Raw genomic sequence first — 19,626 nt, forward strand, 5'->3', positions numbered from 1 at the left:
CATTTAATAGGTGTATCTCCTTATCCCATATTTGTGTTTCCTGTCCATCTGACCTGTCTCTGATCAGTGACTTCAGATTTTGGAAAATATAAGGCTGATTCTGCTACTTAAATGCATACAGTAAGTGTATGTAATGTGGTTTAGAGAGATGTTTTTCATCTGATAAGCCTCCTAATCTACTTATTCCCTCAGCAGGCAAGAGGCCTTACACAAGAAGTGGATGCTGTTATTCTGTCGAGGGAGGAATACTTAACTCCGCTCAGGATGGACAGAAATATGATGTCCAGCTTTTCCAGCTGTGAGTCTGCTCCAAACACAATTAAAATGAAATGCTCAGAAAAGGAAATCTTTAAGTTCCCATATTATTCAGGATGGTGTTTAGTTGTATTAGCGGGACTTAATTCAATGATGACTTTCTTTGTACCATTAGATGCCGCTTCTGCCTCATCAGAGCATGATCTCAGTGAACCACGACCTGCCCTGGATGACCATGTAAGATGGATCAAGTAATGAGAAACACACACTATTTTCATTTTCAGTCCTGTTTTTTTTAAAGTCTTTGATGATTAGTTACTTGTTTCCTTCATTTGACTTGTATTTTTCATTGGGTTTGGTAAGAGGATTCCAGTCGGCTGTCCACAGTCTGTCAGTGAGCCACCCACTTACTGTTTCAGAGCAGCAGGAGTTCTGAGGTACAATCGGGAGTCTGACAACCACAGGATGAACTTAACAACCATCCTTCCAGCGGTACTAAGATTATATTTCTGTAAAATCCCATCTACAGCAATATGGCTTTATATCACTGAGTAATCCAAATGAACACTCTGTTGTCCAGTCCCAGCCTCTGACAGAATACCCAGTGAAATGTGAGTACTGTGGAGAAAAGGCCAAACCTTCACTGGATCTAACATGGGTACAGCGACCCGAGGTGAGGAAGAAGTGAATGCATTAAAACAAACTCTGCAAATGTACCTGATGCACTGCTGACCTTTCTGCATCCTCTTTTATGTCCATCTTAGACAGTCTTCTGCTGTGCCCGCTGGCAGGAGTTGTGTGAGATGCTGGTGAAGCAGAGTTGTTTGGTTGGGGGAAGATGCGACCTGAGGACTGGTGCTCCACCCCTGGATGACCCAGCCACGGAGGCGGAGGAGCTTCTCTTCCGAGGCAGAGAGATGGAGGATCACAACAAATTTATCACGGACTTACCGAGCAAACTTGGGTACAAATTTATATCAGGCATTTTTTATCCAACACGCAGAAACAGCAGCATGGTCATCTTATAGCATTAGTCAGTAACAATGTAATCTGTATGATTATTAGAGAACAATCAGAACTGACAACCTACGAGGATTATTCAATCCAACTGCCCGTAGCAGAAGCCTGTGAGTAACTGCTTTAAATCTGTTCATTCAGTCCTGATAAACAAACATGAGTGTGTGGAATATCTGTGTTTTTCATGTGTTCAGATTATTGGTAAGAAACTAAATAATTTTGATTTAAAGTAGCTTTGTGAGACTGATGCAGTTTGTTCTCTGCTATTGTTTAGGTTCCCCAACATCAAAGGTGCTCATCTTTCGGCTCTCTTGTGCTCCAGCGAAAGGATGCTGGACGGTGCATCTTAGTAGTGATGCAGAGATGTGCTTGAAGATAAAAGAGGAAGAGGAGCAGGTGTTGGTCCCTATATGTGATCACAAGCCACTTCAGTTTGGCATATGTCACCACCAGGTACCCACCAATAACTGTTTTCTTTCAAGACCCATATAGCAGAAAATAGTATTAAAGTCAATACTAAGGTAACTGTTGTTATCAGCTCTGATAGGACCATACAAATAGTCAGAATTTCTTTGAATAGAAATCTCTAATTAATCTTTGCATATGAATATATGCACTGCCCCCATGTGGTCACACTGTGTCTGACCAGTGTATAAAACCATGCAATAGCTGCTCTTAAGAAATGGGAGCTTTTTGTTATTGTAAATAGGAAGAATATTTATGATTATAGAGATTAATGGATATAAAGGGTTACTTGAGCAATTGTATTTCCATAAAGTAGAGGGGCTGAAAATTGAAGGAGCACAGAGGCCGAGATATGTTATGAATTTGGAAGCCCAAGCCTGCCAACAGGGTCACTTCTTCTGACTTTGGAAACCTTCTCCGGAGCAAAGACCATGAGTGGCCCTTCAAGAGTAAACTCAACAAGATTATTGAACATCTTTTGAGGTGGTTTAATCTTATATATGCTCACAGGTTGGGTCAGAATTTCGACAGAAGTATTATTCCAACGGCATGAAATTTCTTACTGTGTTCCCCGATGGCTCTGCGCAGGTCTTGTATCCACTCACATTTGAATGCCTGTAGATTTTATCATGTGATTCCATTTCCAGGGGGTTTTTACCAACAGAGATACTACAAATGCAATTTTTAAAAAAGGAGCAATGTGGAAATCTAAACGAGAGCAAATCACAGTGTGTGTTAGATTGTATGTTCAACACAACATGCACTCTACAGTGGGTGTTCCCATCCTTATCGCCATGATAACAGTTATCCGTCTGGCCTCTTGGCTCTCATTGTCGTGGTCACTGAAGAGAATGGAAGGGTCTGCATAGTGTACGATGACAGCGGTGCCCCCCATCAACCAATTAGAGCCATGTTCCAGTCGGACGGCAGGGCGACATGTTATCACAGCAATGGAAACATATGGTACAAAGTGTTTATATTCATCATTTCTTAAAATCTTTATAACTAGTTTTATATTGGTAATAAATATAGTGTCGCTAATTTGGTGATTAAGTAATTATAATAAGCTATAATATGCGATGCATCCATGTACATGGTTATGTTGCAGGCTGGCTTTAAACAGAGCAGGTGGTCAGTGTTTTGATGAGGAGGGCGCCAGGGTCCGTCGGTGGAGCTGGAGCAATGTGAGCCTCACCACCGCTCCCCTGCACCCCGTCTTCCTGTCCCTCAACAGAAGCGTTGGAGTCCGAGTCCTTGGGAGGGAACGAATGTTTGTCTCCTTCCTGGCGAGAGGCCAACAGGTTAAGTTCAGCGTGGGCACCTGCTGTGCTCAGGTGAGGCAGCGTCCTCTGTTTTTATCTAACACGTTCATCTTGCAGTTGCCAGCATTTCCAGCTCTGCAGAACGTGCTGTGTGCAAAGCTTTGTCCTTTTCACTATTTCTGCAGACATCTGCAGTTTGGATGTGACATTCTGACTGCATCTTGAACTCCTGTTCTCCTTATGGCAGATTAAAGGCTTTACAGTATTAAAATGCCATTTAAAATCACTTTGCTGTAGATTGTCTGCTTGTTTAAATGATTCACGTACACTGCATCTTGTTTATACTTCTTTTATACATTGCTTGTCAAAATAAAATATGATCAGGTTTTGATACATGACTTGAGAAAACCTTTGTTTATCCAGGGGGAATGTACAAAAACCAACACTGCCTCAGGCCCATCAGTGCTGAAAGAGGAGCTGTTGCTGATGGCAGCCAGGTTTAGGATCCACCTGGCCTTTCAGCACCTTCACCAGTACATGAGGACGCCCACCTATCCCTGGCTGCCAAAGACCACGCAGACCCCTCACCTCCATGTCGGCGCCCAACGGCTCCTGGCAGTCAGTGCTGGTGTGATGATGAGTGACAGTGACAGAGACTTTATTCACAGGTACCTTCAGGATCGTCTTTGATGTTCTAGTAATAAAGTACAACGCGACACAATGACAGCCCCTCTGCGAATCTGGGTTTCTTAAAATCCACAGGGAATAGTCTGAAAGGTCATCGTTTTGCCTTGTGGATTTTTGCTGCCAACAAATAAAAGCCCAAGCAAGTGAAGGCGTTACAGTATGTATGGTACTGTAACGCCACTTACGTTTCATGCTTAATCCGTTTTGTGTCTTCTAATCAAATCAAGCCATCCTAATAACATTAGCCGGGCTCATCTTTGAGCAGATGGCTCAAAGATGAGCTCATAAGAGGTTGTCTGCTTTCTGTTATAAAATAAAGAGAGTGAATGAGAAATATCTCCAAGCCATGCAGGTTTAGGTTTCTTTTAACTTAAGTGAATCAAGTCTTGATAGCCGTCACACTATCCATTGTCCCCAACCGTTTTTGTGCCACGGACCGGTTTCATGTAAAGCTATAATTTGCCGAATCGGCATAGAAACGAATAAAAACAATTGATCAAAAATACAACTCACCATTACTCTGAATGTAGTTGTTGTAATTAGTGGGAGCCCTGCGCTTGACTCTCTTCAACGAGAAGGCTTCATTGCCTCATTTGCGAGCCTGTCGCCACATATTACGCACAGCGAGCTTGGTGCGTGAGAATCACCTGAAGCGATAAACCCGTATTTTAAGTAGGACTGCTGATAATGTCTCTTAAATGCAACTTTCTTTTTCTTGGAAGTTATAGGCTCTTCTTCTTCAGTCTCATCATTTGGCCTTCCACCTTTCCGAATACGCTTTCTATAGACGTTTGTTTTGTTTTGTTTTGTTTTTTTTTACTCATTTTTGCTAGCCTGTGGGCTTACTACTTTTTTACTACCCTATCACGAGCGGTTTGACGTGTACAGAGGCACGGGCGGATGCACCTGATTTTCAAATAAAACTTCTTTCAGACTCTGATGGTCAATAAAAAAAATTTTGTTCAGTCTCTCTGTGCGGCCCGGTGGTTGGGGACCGCAGCTCTAACGCACTGTTTACTGCACTGACTTCCTGTAACTGTTATCATTATGTGTGTGAGTTCTGGGTCAGATCCCGGGACTGATCCCGGCCCGGGTGGCTATTATTATTATTATTAGTATGGTTATCATTATTAGTGTGTGTCCCGGGTCAGATCCCTGTCCGGGTTGTTATTATTACTAATAATAGCATTATTAGGGTGTGTGTGTGTGTGTTCCGGCTCGTAACCCGTCCCGGGTTGTTATTAGTGTGTGCGTGTCCCGGGTCGGATCTCTGGTCTGGTCACGGGCCGGAACTTTCCCGGGACCGACCCGGAAATTTCGCGGGACATTGCCGGGACCGACCCGGAACTTTCCCGGGACATTGCCGGGACTGACCCGGGAAAGTTCCGGAACATTGCCGGGACCGACCCGGAACTTTCCCGGAACATTGCCGGGACTGACCCGGGAAAGTTCCGGAACATTGCCGGGACCGACCCGGAACTTTCCCGGGACATTGCCGGGACCGACCCGGCAATGTCCCGGAAATTTTCCGCTAAAGTTCCGGGTCGGTCCCGGGGCCACCCGGGATCGATTCGGGAAAGTTCCGGGTCGGACCCGGGTAGCTACCGGGTCGGATCCCAGAAAACTGACTGTCTTTAATTCAAGCTGACTCAACCCAGCTGTTATTATCATTAGTATGCGTGTCCCCGTACTGATCGGGCCCAGGTTGTTGTTGACGAGCGGTTTGACGTGCAGAGGCACAGGCGGATGCACCTGATTTTCAAAATAAAACTTCTTTCAGACTCTGATGATCAATAAAATATTTTTTGTTCAGTCTCTCTGTGCAGCCAACTAAAATGTTTTTCTGCTCATTTTGTTCACACCCTGTTTCACAGTATCAGTGAACCTCAACAGCACACCACAGCTTCACAGTTAAATAGTTACAATAGGTTTTATTAATCTTCATAGCTTCCTCCAAGTTATGTTAATATAAAAATTATTCAGAAATCATACCAAGACACAATTTCCCAATGTTATTTTCACAACAGTGATGTCAGATTTTAAGTGTTGCATTTTCTACATGGCTAAGCTACTTTTAGAACAATAAACTTAAAATTCTACATATGGCTCAGTGGTACAAATGACACGATTATTTACTCACATAGATCCATTGTATGCAACAAAGTAAAGACTACAAGCAATCATTGTTTAATCTCTCCTTATTGGACCACTGATGTCAACTGGATGAAATCTGCAGTAGTATGAATAGTACAAGAAAATGACAAAATGGCTGGCACTGTTGCCATGGATCCCGCTCTGGCGTTGGGGGCGGGACGTCTCTAAGGGGCATGGTGAAGAATGATGGGGGCATCCAGTGTGTGCTAGCAGTCCTCCTGCCTTCAGCACAGACCTTCATAAACATCACTTCACAGCCCAGTGAGAAACCCACCTCAAACCTAGAGAGGAAGAGAGGGGAGGGCCGATCAAATCAGAACGCATGAACATTTCTACTGGTCAGTACGTCTCATATGTAAAACGGAAAAAATGCTTACATGGAGGGGCTTTTAGCTCCAGCCACAATGTGAAAAGTCGGGTTAGGAATGGTGTGGTCTTGTGTTCATGTGAACGTTCATCTTCATCTCATTGTCCAGGATTTGCACAAGCTGCTGCATGGAGGGCAGGTGACCGGACTCTAGCTTTGACCACACTGGCACATCTGTGGAAAGACAGTCCTCACTGTAATTCACTGCATTTTATGCCATCACTCCACAATCAATGTTATACATTTTTTTTCTCTTTGAACTTGTTTGCAGCTATCTGAGAAGTAGTTTTATGAAACAGCACTACAGACAAACGAGTGTGGTTCAGTCAATAAGCCCATACTGTGAATAACAGACTCACCATTTAACGTGATTTCAAAAGCTCCTGTAGACATCAACTGGTTTTCAATCATATTGCTGAGGAAGAACACCATCATGCACGCATATATCTGAAAGAAGCACAAGAGAAATTCAGTGGATCACAAGAGCAGTCACTGAAAAGTACTGCAACAAGACCCACAGGATGAGTGTGCTGCTCTACTGACAGGTTCACATGACACAATGGATGAATGAGCAACAACTCCAGGTGAGGTTTAGGCAAAGTTAATAAGCTCCATACATTGTAGACAAAACTCAACGCGGACAGTTCAATTCAAGAGCGACTTACAAAATGATTTATGGTTGCGGCATCAAACACCTTGCAATATGTCAGCACTGTGCAAAAAGGATAAAAATCATTTTTCTGCAAAGTACATCTTGCACAACTTGGACATTTTAGCAGTTATTGGAGCCCAGCCGGTGTATGTATATTTTGGTTTTGGCCTCTACTTGTTTTGGACATATAAAGGCTTCAGTTACCAAACATTGTCCTGAGTCTGGATTTTGAAGGATGTGTGAAAAATAACTGTCACTTCTGAACAGGCTTTCGGGTCCTGTTGTTCCAATTGTGTCTCATTGCTTTCTCTCTGCAGTTTGCAGGTTAGTCAGGAATTCTCACACAGAGCTCTCCTTATTGGCTGATGAGATTAGGGCCCAGTCAGATTAGACAGTTGTAAATTACAGGGCTTTAGTAGTACAGGGTTTCCATTCTTTCCTAGAGATAATTTCCCCACATCTTTTTAAAGGAAGATCTCTTTGTGGACATCTGATTTAAAAGGTTTTTTTTTCTTGCCTTGTTTTAATGTTTAATGTGACATGCTCCACATGTCGCAGGTTGGATTGAGAGGTTGGATAATGTCAGTTAACAGCCAGCAGTGACTAATATTTACATTTGAGAGATAATGTAACTTTAAGTATTCAGAGTTTGGCCCACTTAAGATGTAATGTTTTCCAACCTGCATGTGCTACGATGTGACTCATAACTCAAGGCTGTGTTCACAGTGTATTCAGTACATAACCGAGAGCAGGATGTTCAAAATACTCTTGTCAGGTGTTCTCCTATTTATCTGTTTGGCTACACTCCATGTATCAGCCCCAACCTTCTGTTAAAAAACCCAAGCATAGCTGATATTTGCACATAAAACAGTCTTGCACTATCTGATGTTATTCGTCACTGGCCATTCTCCCTCTGAGCCTTTGTCTGTAACCCTGGGGATAACAGATCCAAGCAAAACAATACTTAACACAGCCTGAAAACCCTGAATGAACAGCTAATGAAATCCCATCGGTTTGTGTGCACACCGCAAAGTATGTCAGAAATACAGCCAAATTTAAGTCCACTTTGCTACTGTGTGATGTCTGTGGTGATAACACACAGAAAAAAAATGCTCAGCTCCATAATATTGACAATCCTGACTGCATCCTCTTACACATGAATATGATCCCACAGGATCGGAGCTTTAATGACTTCTATAGTTCCAGTAAACCTTACCTTATTTCCCTGGCCCCACTCCCAGATGCCTGGGGCTTGCATACCAAAAAGGGCGAATGGGTCCCTGCCGATAATAATCACCCCAATCACCAGCAGTTTGAACATAGACAGGAAGGAAGCAACATGTCTGAGGAAATAAAACAAGAAATTGGCTTTTAATAAAAAATCCTAGACATGGTAGTAAAAAACAGAAAACAGTTGCCGCAGATGTACAATCAGTCTAAAGTCTGTATAGATGTGGGCTTGTAGTTTGTCTGAAAGCAAGTCGGTCATGTCCAACAAACATAATTCTCACTTACTAAAGCAAGCATATTCATGTGACATTCAAAAAACAAGGTACATTTAACACTGCCCTTAAAAATAGATAAATAAAAACAAATAGACACAGCAGAACATCTTAACATCTAAGAAAGTATTTCAACTATGATTTCACTTCTCAGAAAATTGCAACCACATCACTTAAATACTGTGCCAGGAGAGAAGGGCGTGGCCTTAAGTTAGAAAAATAAAGCTTCACTGTGCAGAATGAACACAAGGAACTGGGAGTCAGCTGTGTAGCTTAGTGGCATCCTCTCGTACAAATAATTATTTTCCATTTCAACAGTGATTATAGTTCCCCAAGGTAACTGTATACCTTGAAATAATAAACTAATATATGACACTTGTTGAACCTGCAACAAAGAGTCTGCATTGTGTTTGCTCTTGTTTTACTACATTACACTTCACCTTTTGTAACAGCTCCTCAGTAGGCATACACTAGGCTTATTCTTAAAGTGACTGAGCCAGACACAGATAGAAACACTGGCTGGAGAATACGAAACTCAATGTGTGATACTGTCTCCTTTCTTTAAATGGGGCAAATCTCTGGTGTGTTTATTAAGAGTTCAACTGATGAGGACCTGAGGGTATCAGTAACACCACACCTTTAACTAGAACACCTGGGACTATACTGCACACACCAGTCTGACACAGACACTTGTCCTCTGACGGTGATGCTTCCCAAGCATGCAAACTTTATGACATAAATTCAAATTTCATCAGGGTCAAAATTCTGGTCTGTATCTGTACCTGTGCACAAAACTGAAACTGATCCTGAACAATTTCAAAATGAATGGAGGAATACATTGAAGAACAGGAATATTAGATCTAGGACTGCAACTAATTTCACAATTAATCACTGATCAAATAGAGAGATAATTGTGAAAGGATAGGTGTGGGGATCATGTGACAGTTTGTCTTACCTGAAGGAATTACAGTCAAAGCTTTCACACGGCCCACAAATTCATTATCTTGGTGACATACACCAAATGAACAGTTGCTGGTTCATTAGACTAGGTACACCTTGCTAGAACAAACACAGTCTAATACAGTCGGTCTGACAAAACTGCCAAAAATCCTCCCTTGATGAAGGTTAAAATGATTTAGAAAGTTGTTAATTCAACTGTGTGGTCCTTTGGGAGGCTACAGATTGTGGTGCTGTTGAATTGAGTTGCATTGTACAGAGAGGCTATTTACCTTTATTTTTTTGTAAGGGGAGGACAAAATAATAGAAACAGCTGTCACACTTCTCTAAAACTACAAAAGCTCAATGTCATGAAGGCAAATTTATTACAAGACATTTGTATTACACTACATTAGCTTTAGATTGCTGTTCCTAATAAACTGGTGACTCAGATCAAAATGTGAAATAATACAGTAGTACTGTTTGATCCTGAGTTTTGTATAGTCTGAAATTACTTATTATCATAATGCACACTAAGTAACGTGCCACTACTTTGACCTAAATTTTGTCATTTTTATGTCCGGTGGTTATATCCAAGTCTATAAAACTAGACAAATCCATGGCCAGATAAGGATGACTGCATGAGAAATCCATTTCACAGGTAATCCCAGGCAGCTTTTAGGCTGCTTTAATAAAGACGGATATAATCCACTTGTAACAAGGCAGATAATCGCTCTCTTACCGGTAGAGGGGTATAGGAAGATAGTTCTCCCCTTCGATGCGGATGTCTGGGTACCGCTGGTATAAAGCCTGCGTGTACTCCTCAAACACCCGCTTGTACCCTCAGGAAATGCTGTGTGGAGACAAACACTGTTAGACAGACATACACAACGTACAGATCCAAGAATGAACAGGAACAAAAGGCAGGCACAACAACGCAGTGATCTCAAGGGCAGATTGTGAATTTAACCCTGAGATCTCGCGCACGTGAATTCCACCAATATCTGTAGATCGTTTTTCTTCTTCGTGGAAAGTTTTAGTGGCAGGGTACGATTCCAGTTAGCAACACGTTAACTTACCGTAAAAGCCATACTTTGTACTCCAGTGTTGACATTATATCCCCGTTTATTTGTGTTTTCTTTGGAAAAAAACGTTTTCGTGTTCTTATTTACTTTGGTTATACCTCACTGCAAATACACACCTTAGCATAATGTGACATCGACATTAGCATTACCTCTTGATGTTAACGATCCACTCGTAGCTACTCTTGTTAATGATTTATTGAGCTACTTTAGCTGCGTAAATTATTTGTTTGGCCTTTTACTTAGCAAAGCTAACTTTAACTTTCCAGCAAATCAAAGACAAACGGTTTGAATTCTACGAAACAGACGGACCACTTCATAGGGATTTGATATAATCTCGTTGTCTTTACAAGACAAATAATGGGATAATCTGACCCGTGGACACGAGGCAAGGCAAGTTCATTTGTTTAGCAACTTTGAACAAGAAAATAGCTCTAAATGAGGTATTAGGAAAAGTAACGTCAGAGGACAATACAAAAAGACAAATAAAATAGGCGACTACTACTAGATTTAGTGAAATTTATCTTCACGTCAACTCGCATGTTTGACAGCGGAAGCGGGGCCATATTTTCGACGAAATATTCCTGAAAACGGGCAAAAATAAAAAATACAGAAAACGTACGTTAGGACAGTGGGCGAGTAATTTATCTAATAACGTTAGGTAACTAGCGTACCGCAAACCTCCCTCATATAATATGTTAACACAAACTACTTAGCTAGCTTCTTTCGAAATTCGGCCTGCGTTGTTGTTAGCCGGAGACTTTAGCTAGCTTGCAATGACTCGCCAGATTTTGGCTCGTTTGCTTACCAAATTTGAAACTTCAGAAGGGGTCCTGTGGCAAACTGCATCTTCATCTTCTTCACGCCACTGCTGTCACCAGACGTGGCACAGCACAGCGCGAGGACCCCCAAAACTAGGAGCGAAAACCGCGGCCACTTCATCGCCATCCGTTCCGGGGTTTGTTTCCTCACTCACTCAGATGGAGAGGTTGGTTAATCTGTTCATTTCGTTGCTGGTTGGTCCCTCCTTTTCCTCTTAGATTTCATAAACTGGCACTCGCCTTTAGCGCCACCTACTGCTCTGGCCGTCCAACTGACCTGCACTACATACAGCACAATGTATGTTTCAGTGATGAGTTTAATCATTTTCTTCTCCATGCTCCTTTTTGATCATGGAATATGTATGATGTTGTTAAAAATTGTTAGCTTATAGTAGCTTGTATTTTGTACAGCATTATTTCCAAACCCCCCCCCCCCCAAAAACCAAAAAACTGAGCCAAGTTATCATAAATAGATATCAAATACTGAAACACATTCATAACCACCCTATAACCAATACTGAATGTTTAAGTAGGACTACAACAATAAACTAGAGACTGAAAATATTCTGTCTTGAAAAATGTTTAATTCAGGAGATCTTTACAATCAGAACATAACGTTCAACAACAAAAATATAACTTTTACTTCAAATAGAAGTTAACCTTTGGAAAATGCAATCACCCAATCATCACAACATCAGTGCTTACTGATACTCCCTGTCACCACATTTTGTCACAAACTTTTCTCCTGGTAAAACATCCACAGCGAGAAGCGCTTTACCCACCAACAGTTCCCAAAGTGGATTCTCACAAGAATTGCAACATTTTCAATGAGATATTGTCTGAATGCATTTTATTTACTTAATTAATACAATAAAATCAAAAGGTAACTGCTTCAACAGAGACATTCTCAATCAACAAACTTGGTGGGTGGGTCGGTGGGTTCACTCAGTATTTCATCATCGACAGGCTCTCCTGCTCCACAGCAGACTGCAAAGCCAGTAACGTGTCTATGGATGACAGATAACACTGGATAAATAAACACCAAACACTACTACATGCCTCCAAATGGTCAAATAACAGGGTGATCAGTGCTTGTTTAATATGATTATATTCCTTCTCTCTAGCCTCAGAATGTGTGGTTACAGTCTCATCCCAATGTTGTGCGGTACAGACCCCTCCCAGCTTCTGCTCAGGTGGATGATGAGAATCAGACGTGAGATACTGGTCAATACCTGTGGGGTTTCTCACCCCACATTCATAGCACAATGTAAAAATGGTAGTTGGGTCCTACTAGAGCTGCAATGATTAATTGATTAGTTGCCAACTATTAAATTCATCACCAGCTATTTTGATAATAGATCTGAGCAGATTCCAGCCTCTTAAATGTGAATACTTTCTGGTTTCCTCTCTAGTGAACATAATGTTTTTATCCAGTGTGTTAATGTAATCTGTAAAAGAGGCAGTTTCCTGGCTTCTGATTTTCACCCAGGTGTCATCCACATGCATGAACCAGTGGCTTGAGGCGGCTACTCCATAATCCAAAATCAGATGTGTCCATCTAAACTAATGGACAGAAAACCAAAATGGTTTGTACAAACCCAGTATCTTCCGGGAACCATCCACTAGGTTTGGAAGTTCTGCCTTGATGTTGTACGAGGGTTGCTCCATCGCCTTGACAAACTCATTTACCCTCTGAGAAATAAAAGTGAGAAAAGTGTGAGGATTTAGAAAGCCAATTTGTTAAAAAAGTTACTATCACTCGCATACTAAAAGAAGAAAGAAGAGCAGACTCCACCTTGAGCTCTTCATAAACTTTCTCTTCCAGCTCTGCCACTTCAGAAATGGCATCATACACACTGGTATCCAAAACGGATTCCTAAAATACACAAAAGCAACACCGAAAGTTTAGCTAATTCTAAACAGGATATAATCAACATTAAATCTAATTTTGAACTCATCTTGTACAACCTTACCTCCTCTGTGGAGCTGTCCACAGGCTCTTGTGCTTTAGCTGCTCCGCTGGCTGTGGAGCTGCCATTCAGTTCCTTCACTCTGCCAAAGAACAGAAAATGTTTTGAGCCTTATGTTCCTTGGCATGATATTCTTTTCATAATTTAAAGTTAAAATTGAAATGAAATAAATGATTTCATAAACTAAACACGTACCTGTCAGCATAACGTAGTGTGTTCATTGTATATTCACATGAAGCCATGCTTGGAGACACCATAGCAATCTATGGAATAGGAAGGAAAAAAATATGTATCCATACATCCTGTAATTAAACACATACACACACAGTCTGTGCTTGTTTGCTATGCATCTGCATCATGTATTATACTGTAATCAGACCATAATACGCCGCATGCCAAACTGACAGCAAGTCTAGTTTTAACATACCATGCAGGTCCTGGACTTTTCTCCAATGAAGGAATCCCTGAGGACCTTGGTCAAAGTGCTCATCCTGAAGGGAATGTGATCACTGTTCTTTCCCAGTGAACGAATGCACTCCTACAGGACACGAGTAGGCACACGGGCATGTAAAGTGCGATTTCTAACATCCTTTTAGGTGCTGCATGCATAATTAACATTTGGACAGAGTTCTGACACCGTCAGAGAAGTTGCACATTAGGAGTAGTTTCAGTTTGAGAGAGCCATGTTTACTTTAGCTGCATCCTAGTCAAGGTGCCAGAGCGAAAACAGACTTTTCACACTTTGCAGCCCATAGCTACTGATCTATCTCAGTCTACCTTGAGAGCCAGCAGGCTGCGGTTGATCTCGGCAGTCTCAACCAAAGTGTTGCGGTCGTTGCTGCTGACATCTGTGCCGCGCTCATTGCCAGCCAAATCGATCAATGAAAATTTGCCGTGCAGCGTGGTGGCACGGTCATTGCGTCGTAGGACAATCTGGAGGATGGCGTGAGAGCGGGAAGAGTTGGCGTTGGCTGAGGTCTGGCCTGATGTTCTGGAGGGACAGTAGGACAGAAGGACAGGGAAAGCAGTAATGTTAATGTTACGATGCATTTTTCATGAGCTGCAGAATGACAAACGTCAGAAAAATAAGAAAATGCTGCTTTGGTGCTATTACATTGTATGTCTGCTTATGTGCCAGCAGTTTTAAGCAACCCAGGACTTTCAGTTCTGGGTTCCTCTGTTAAAATAACTAATGAACACTACATATTGCACATACAGCGAGACTGCAACATACATGTTCTTAACAGAAGTCGTACCTGCATGCACTGCCCATCTGTATCATCTTGATGACCTCCTCTGCTGTGGACACGTAGACCTCCTCCAGGCCCACAACCTGAACCTGCTGTCGGTCATCTTCGAGAACCCGCAGCTTGGCCTTCTTGTTCAGCAGGTCATACACCTAAATCAGAAAGTATATTTCATGTTCAGGGTAACTTTCTGATATCTCAGTCAAACATTCTCGATAAATGTGCTGCTGGAGCTGGGAGGAAAGGTTTTTTTCTTACTTTTCCATTGTAAATCTCAAAGAAGCTGACATAAGCAGAGAGATCCAAGTTGGCAAACCTCCTGTGGTTGAGGTAGGTGAAAACATCTTGGGCTAGAAGGAGAAAGATTGAAAAATGATTGAAACAAAGTATTCATGGAAGAGGCCAAATCCTGAATGATCTGTAGTTTAAAGAGTAAAGCAAATGCGAACATCTGGGACTCTTGAGTTAATTGGAATAAATACAACTTATGCAGATAAAACCTAACTGAAAAAGCAGCTTTTGAAAGATTCCCGTCTGTTACTCTTCTTCATGTGAAAACCCAGATGAATTATTTCCCTCGACATGATGTGCACAGAGAGCCACTACGGATGGTTTCGGTCTTACCTGCCAAGGCGTAGATTCCTTTAGCGCTGTTCTGCTGCTTCCCTGTGAAATCACCTCCCATCGTCTACAGAGAAAATGTGCCAAACGAGCAAAAAGTAAACGAATAAATTCTACTTTTGGAAAATACTGCTTCAAGACAAGTCAACCTCACACAGAAAGCAGAGACTTCTTACATGAGTCTTCCCACTTCCTGTCTGGCCATAGGCGAAACATGTTGCCATGCCACCTTCGAAAATGGACTGTACCAAAGGTTTGGCTGTGAACCTGAAGAAAAACCATCTGTCATGAAGTGAACTCTTTAAAACAAGAAAACAGCAGCGTGTATGAAAAATACAACTTCTGAAAAGAGGACAAATGAGGTCATTACATGTAGACCAGGTCGTTGGTTGCCGTCTCGTCAAAGGAGTAGTCAAAGTGGAAGACTTGGTTGTCCAGGTACTTCGTCAGGTCCACCTTCTGTTTTGGCTCATGAACCAGCAGAGAACCTTTTCCAGGGACAGACACCACATCTATCTCCTTTTTATTAATCTCTGGAAAAAAACAAGAATGTCCAGATTATTTTACGATAGCTAACATTTCTGCATAGTGTCAGATCAGATGATACCGTGTACAGGGTGTTAGACGCCACTCCAAAAGTACCTTGCTTGTTCAGGGGCCGCTTGCGAACACACACGCAAATCCTGCGAGGTTCAATCTATGAAAACACAAGATGTACTGTTAGTATAGGCTCCAATGGCACACCAGCATATAGCTTCATACAAGGCACAGGTGTTCAGTCCAGACTCACATGCTCAGTAGTTGAGATGGGGGTTACTTCCAAGGTCTCTCTGAAGTCTTGGATCATGTCGTAGAACTTCTGGTTGGGCCGATAAGTTTCGCCAAACTGGAAGGAAAACAAAGGGAAGCAGGTTCTCTCATGTGTAAAAGTCCCAACCAAGTCAAACTTTTCTAATGACAAAAATAAAAAGAAACAAATGGCAGAACGAATTTAAAAAAAAAAAAAAAAAAAAAAAAATCTCACCTTTCCCTTCTTGGTCTGTATGTCAGCAGGCTTAACAGCACAGGAGAGCCTCTTGTTGCCTTTGTTTAGCTCTTGAGGAGTCACAGATTTTCTTCTGCCTAAAGTGCACAGAGATGATTTATACTATTCTTTTGTACACAGATCAAAACATCTATTGATGCACTTCTGACATGAATGTGCAGAGCCCCCCCAGGATATGTAATCAGTGGGTACCCACTACCTCTGATATCATGTCAGTGAAAACGTGTTACTCACCTTGGACTGCAGATGGCGGAGGCATTCTGGTGGGTTCATCATTTTCCTTTATCGCCTCAGGCACAAGCGGCAGAGCTGTTTTGGTCTTATTCTTTTTACGCTGCTGATTAGGAATCGCTAGATGAGTCAGGAGAATGCACTTGAGTTTATATAGAGGACAAATAATCCAAAATGACTGGCAAAGAAAGCACACTGTTGTACATGGAAAACACCAGAAAATCTACAACATGTTCCACATCTTGTGATTCTATTACCAATGTGTCATGTGACATCAGTTTATATCTTCCTGTTTTGGTATTTTTCCATTTTCAGAAGATCACTACCAACCAGAGTTTGTGAGGACTGATGAGGAGGGGAGTTCAGGGTGCATCGTCTCCGGGTTTGCCTGAGAAGAAGTTGGGACAGGTGCAGGAACAGGGGCCGGGGCCTGGAACATACATGTCTGCCTGACCTGAGACCGCCGGGCAACTGAAAGTCAGACAAATTTAGTCAAACAGCTGCAGCACACGTGGCAGTGTCTTAAGTATTGCTGAGTAGAGGTCGACCGATGGGGGAGTTTTAAAGACCGATCGACAATGATAGTTTGGGGCAGGAAAAGCTTAAAGCAAATAGATCAGCTGTTAAAATTAGACACTGTCAGAAATGAACGATTTTTGATATTATCAGAAACTGGATAGATGCATAATAAAATAACTTCAGAATAAATGTCTAAATAAATAAATCTGGATCACTGAGCATCAGTGAGCAATCTGTATTTTTTGCGCTATTATTTTCCCTCAAAATCAGTATTTCCAATTGAGAAGCCTGATATTATAATGGAGGAAACAGAGCTTGCCTGCATCCTCTCCAGACGGAAGACTGGTCAGCGTATCGTACAGGATCACAACCTTAATGAACACTGACTGACTTGGGATGGTGGAGGGTTAGCCGCCAGCCAGCTGCCACCATCGGAGCCAAGTCAATCGGTCGACCTCTATTGTTAAGTATTGCTAGCATTCTTATTTTCTCAGGTTAAATGTAACGCAAAGCCTGGAACAATGGACAGATAAACTCTACATAGCAGTAATAAGCCAAATCAAATGTGATCATGGCAACAAGGTTTCCAATCTCAAACGAAACAAGATCCTCCAGAGACCCAGAGTGACAGAGGTGAGCCATGAAAGATTAACACAGGAACAGAAGAGTGTACGCTACAGTGCAGCAGGTGATTAAGTATTTGATTTGCATATGAAAATATTATTGAGTGAGGATAAGTAGTGTTGCTTTTAGTTAATTATGAAAAACAAAAAAAGCAATGCATTGTATCATCACAGCCCACTCTACCTAACTCCATCTCTAACTAGCTTTGTTCTCAATGATGATACAGGGCACTCCCCCCCCCCCCCCTTTATTCCCACCTGGGATTTAGAGCAGGTGGACAAAAATCGATCGTGCTGTGTACCCAGAAATACCCAAAGTTGTCCATTTGCATCCCTGTAAGCAGATCATCACTTGTGTCTAAATCAATGGCCAGTGAGCAGCTCTCCAGGGATTGGGAATTATATGAATTTACACCATGATCCCATTAACAAAGGACTGATTAGACAATGCCACTCATTTCCTTTAGAGAGGAACATGCATGCCGTGCTGACCTGACTCTTCAGCATTGGTGACTGCTGGAGCAGAGGCTTTTGGGAGGAAACAAGCCGTTAGGAGACAAACTACAGGACATAACAATCTACACTAAAGAGTAAAATATATTTACATACAGGAGGCAGGGGCGGGAATCCGAGAGGAGCGCAGTCGACCCTCATACTTCTACAGAAGAGACAAACAGAGAAAGGGAGATTTATTCAGATGCTTTAGAATAATAACCCCAATGAGCCAATTTGACAAAAGAGCAACACAACAACATTTGACAGTGTAAATGTTCAAATTCTTAGAAACAGGGTTCCACCTCTTGACACTGACAACAAGCTGCTCCAGATATTTGTTATGTGGAAAGGTAAGGTGATGCTTACCTGTTCTGGAGCAGGAGGAGGGGGATCAGGAGACTTATTGGTGGCAGCGTTGACATGGTCCAAAAGCTCTGGATTGAGTGTACACAACTCGTTCACTCCAACCTAAACCACAAACACAGCCGGCCGAGAAGAGACATTCAGAAACATGAACTTAGATTAGATGCTTGAATCCTAAATATATACCCGATATTTCAAACACATTTCAAACACATTCATAATGGACGTTTAAGAGATGATTTGTTAGTTCATACTAACACTAATGTAATGTCCAGTCTGTGTTTATGGACGTACTGACCTCTTTTCCTCTGCAGGTGTTACCCTCATGCCATTCTACCATAACCGTGGACTTAGCTGTATCAACGGATTTCACCGTTGCCAGATGCACCCGACCTGGTTCACGCACAAATAAAAGGCAAGTCAACGTCAAGCTTTGTTACCGACATATTTGCACGATGAACGCTGCAATAAAAACACCAGCTCACCATCACTTCGACAGATTTGTACAGGGAAACCAACAAGAAGTCTGGATAGGCTGCTCTCCATTTTTCTTATCCTCCGTGCTGTCGTGGAGAAATCACAATTTAGGTAACGTTAACGTTATGGTAACAAGCTAACTTGCGCTATCTCGAAATTATGTTGTGGTCGCTCTGAAGTTATACCCTCCTCTCATCGATAAATGAACAAACATAGAATCGACATGTAATCATACTATTCTTTAATATTTGTTTATCTTTTCTCACTGACTAACTTCAAATTCAAATGATACTTTACCTACGTGCCAAATTCAATGCCGCCCAAGATTTAAACTTGCGTTATTTCCGGTTTGGTATTTATACAGTGCGTCCTCCTTCTTCTTCTATTACTTTTTATAAGTAAGCACCAAGCTGGTGTTATGCTGCCACCATCTGGTTCAGTTAGGAATTACATCTGTAAAAGAAAATCAACTGTACATTGATAGTGACTGAAGACTTTAATGAAATATGTAATAAAAGTGGATAAAAGTGTTGTGATACACTTAAATTTGTGTAGCCTCTACAGCATTATGTATAGGCCCATCATTTTGAGAAGGCTTCTGTACATCTTGCTACATTATACTTTTTACTTTTACACATTCCACAAGTACACATCCTTTTTACTGTGCAACAATGTTTTGGTGTCTTAGACAACACTTTGCAGAAAGAGGTTATATATGCAAAAAAAAAAAAAAAAAAAAAGAAGAAAAAAACAGTAATGTAATATAATAGGGAGTGTATAATGATATGTTTACATGTAAAGAGACTTAGCAAACATACAGTATATCAATAGGCAT

The 19,626-nt window shown here is 41.7% G+C and overlaps 3 protein-coding genes across 3 annotated transcripts; 1 reads left to right on the forward strand and 2 right to left on the reverse strand.

Moving 5' to 3' along the window:
• Positions 1-408: 408 nt before the first annotated feature.
• On the forward strand, positions 409-3,689 carry LOC143329254 (glutamate-rich protein 6). The gene is made up of 10 exons (XM_076745064.1): positions 409-492; positions 619-747; positions 836-928; positions 1,020-1,219; positions 1,321-1,382; positions 1,547-1,725; positions 2,248-2,330; positions 2,542-2,700; positions 2,846-3,071; positions 3,423-3,689. The coding sequence occupies exons 1-10, from the start codon at positions 409-411 to the stop codon at positions 3,687-3,689; spliced, it is 1,482 nt and encodes a 493-aa protein (XP_076601179.1).
• Positions 3,690-5,602: 1,913 nt separating this feature from the next.
• Positions 5,603-11,383, reverse strand: selenot1a (selenoprotein T, 1a). Its single transcript, XM_076745945.1, has 6 exons — positions 11,188-11,383; positions 10,040-10,150; positions 8,076-8,202; positions 6,567-6,654; positions 6,218-6,381; positions 5,603-6,121 (listed from the first exon to the last, which is right to left on the reverse strand). Exons 1-5 carry the CDS (start codon positions 11,325-11,327, stop codon positions 6,260-6,262), a joined length of 588 nt encoding a protein of 195 aa, XP_076602060.1. The 5' UTR covers positions 11,328-11,383; the 3' UTR covers positions 5,603-6,121; positions 6,218-6,259.
• A 383-nt stretch (positions 11,384-11,766) lies between these two features.
• kif2c (kinesin family member 2C) lies at positions 11,767-19,120 on the reverse strand. The gene is made up of 22 exons (XM_076745263.1): positions 19,089-19,120; positions 18,800-18,877; positions 18,613-18,707; positions 18,318-18,419; positions 18,066-18,114; positions 16,645-16,785; positions 16,318-16,434; positions 16,063-16,160; positions 15,829-15,924; positions 15,681-15,735; positions 15,409-15,571; positions 15,215-15,305; positions 15,042-15,105; positions 14,676-14,767; positions 14,427-14,569; positions 13,948-14,161; positions 13,598-13,708; positions 13,366-13,433; positions 13,174-13,252; positions 12,996-13,076; positions 12,799-12,892; positions 11,767-12,207 (listed from the first exon to the last, which is right to left on the reverse strand). Exons 2-22 carry the CDS (start codon positions 18,858-18,860, stop codon positions 12,146-12,148), a joined length of 2,076 nt encoding a protein of 691 aa, XP_076601378.1. The 5' UTR covers positions 18,861-18,877; positions 19,089-19,120; the 3' UTR covers positions 11,767-12,145.
• Between the last annotated feature and the right edge of the window lie 506 nt (positions 19,121-19,626).

The sequence above is a fragment of the Chaetodon auriga genome, chromosome 12, assembly GCF_051107435.1.
Source record: "Chaetodon auriga isolate fChaAug3 chromosome 12, fChaAug3.hap1, whole genome shotgun sequence".
Lineage (NCBI taxonomy): Eukaryota > Metazoa > Chordata > Actinopteri > Chaetodontiformes > Chaetodontidae > Chaetodon > Chaetodon auriga.

Coding starts and splice junctions, on each gene's coding strand:
- LOC143329254 (XM_076745064.1), top strand. CDS start 409: ATGACTTTCTTTGTACCATTAGATGCCGCTTCTGCCTCATCAGAGCAT. Junction 493..618: donor GACCTGCCCTGGATGACCAT/GTAAGATGGATC, acceptor GGGTTTGGTAAG/AGGATTCCAGTCGGCTGTCC. Junction 929..1,019: donor CATGGGTACAGCGACCCGAG/GTGAGGAAGAAG, acceptor TGTCCATCTTAG/ACAGTCTTCTGCTGTGCCCG.
- kif2c (XM_076745263.1), bottom strand. CDS start 18,860: ATGGAGAGCAGCCTATCCAGACTTCTTGTTGGTTTCCCTGTACAAATC. Junction 14,768..15,041: donor AGGAATCTACGCCTTGGCAG/GTAAGACCGAAA, acceptor TTCTCCTTCTAG/CCCAAGATGTTTTCACCTAC. Junction 12,893..12,995: donor AAGTTTATGAAGAGCTCAAG/GTGGAGTCTGCT, acceptor TTTATTTCTCAG/AGGGTAAATGAGTTTGTCAA.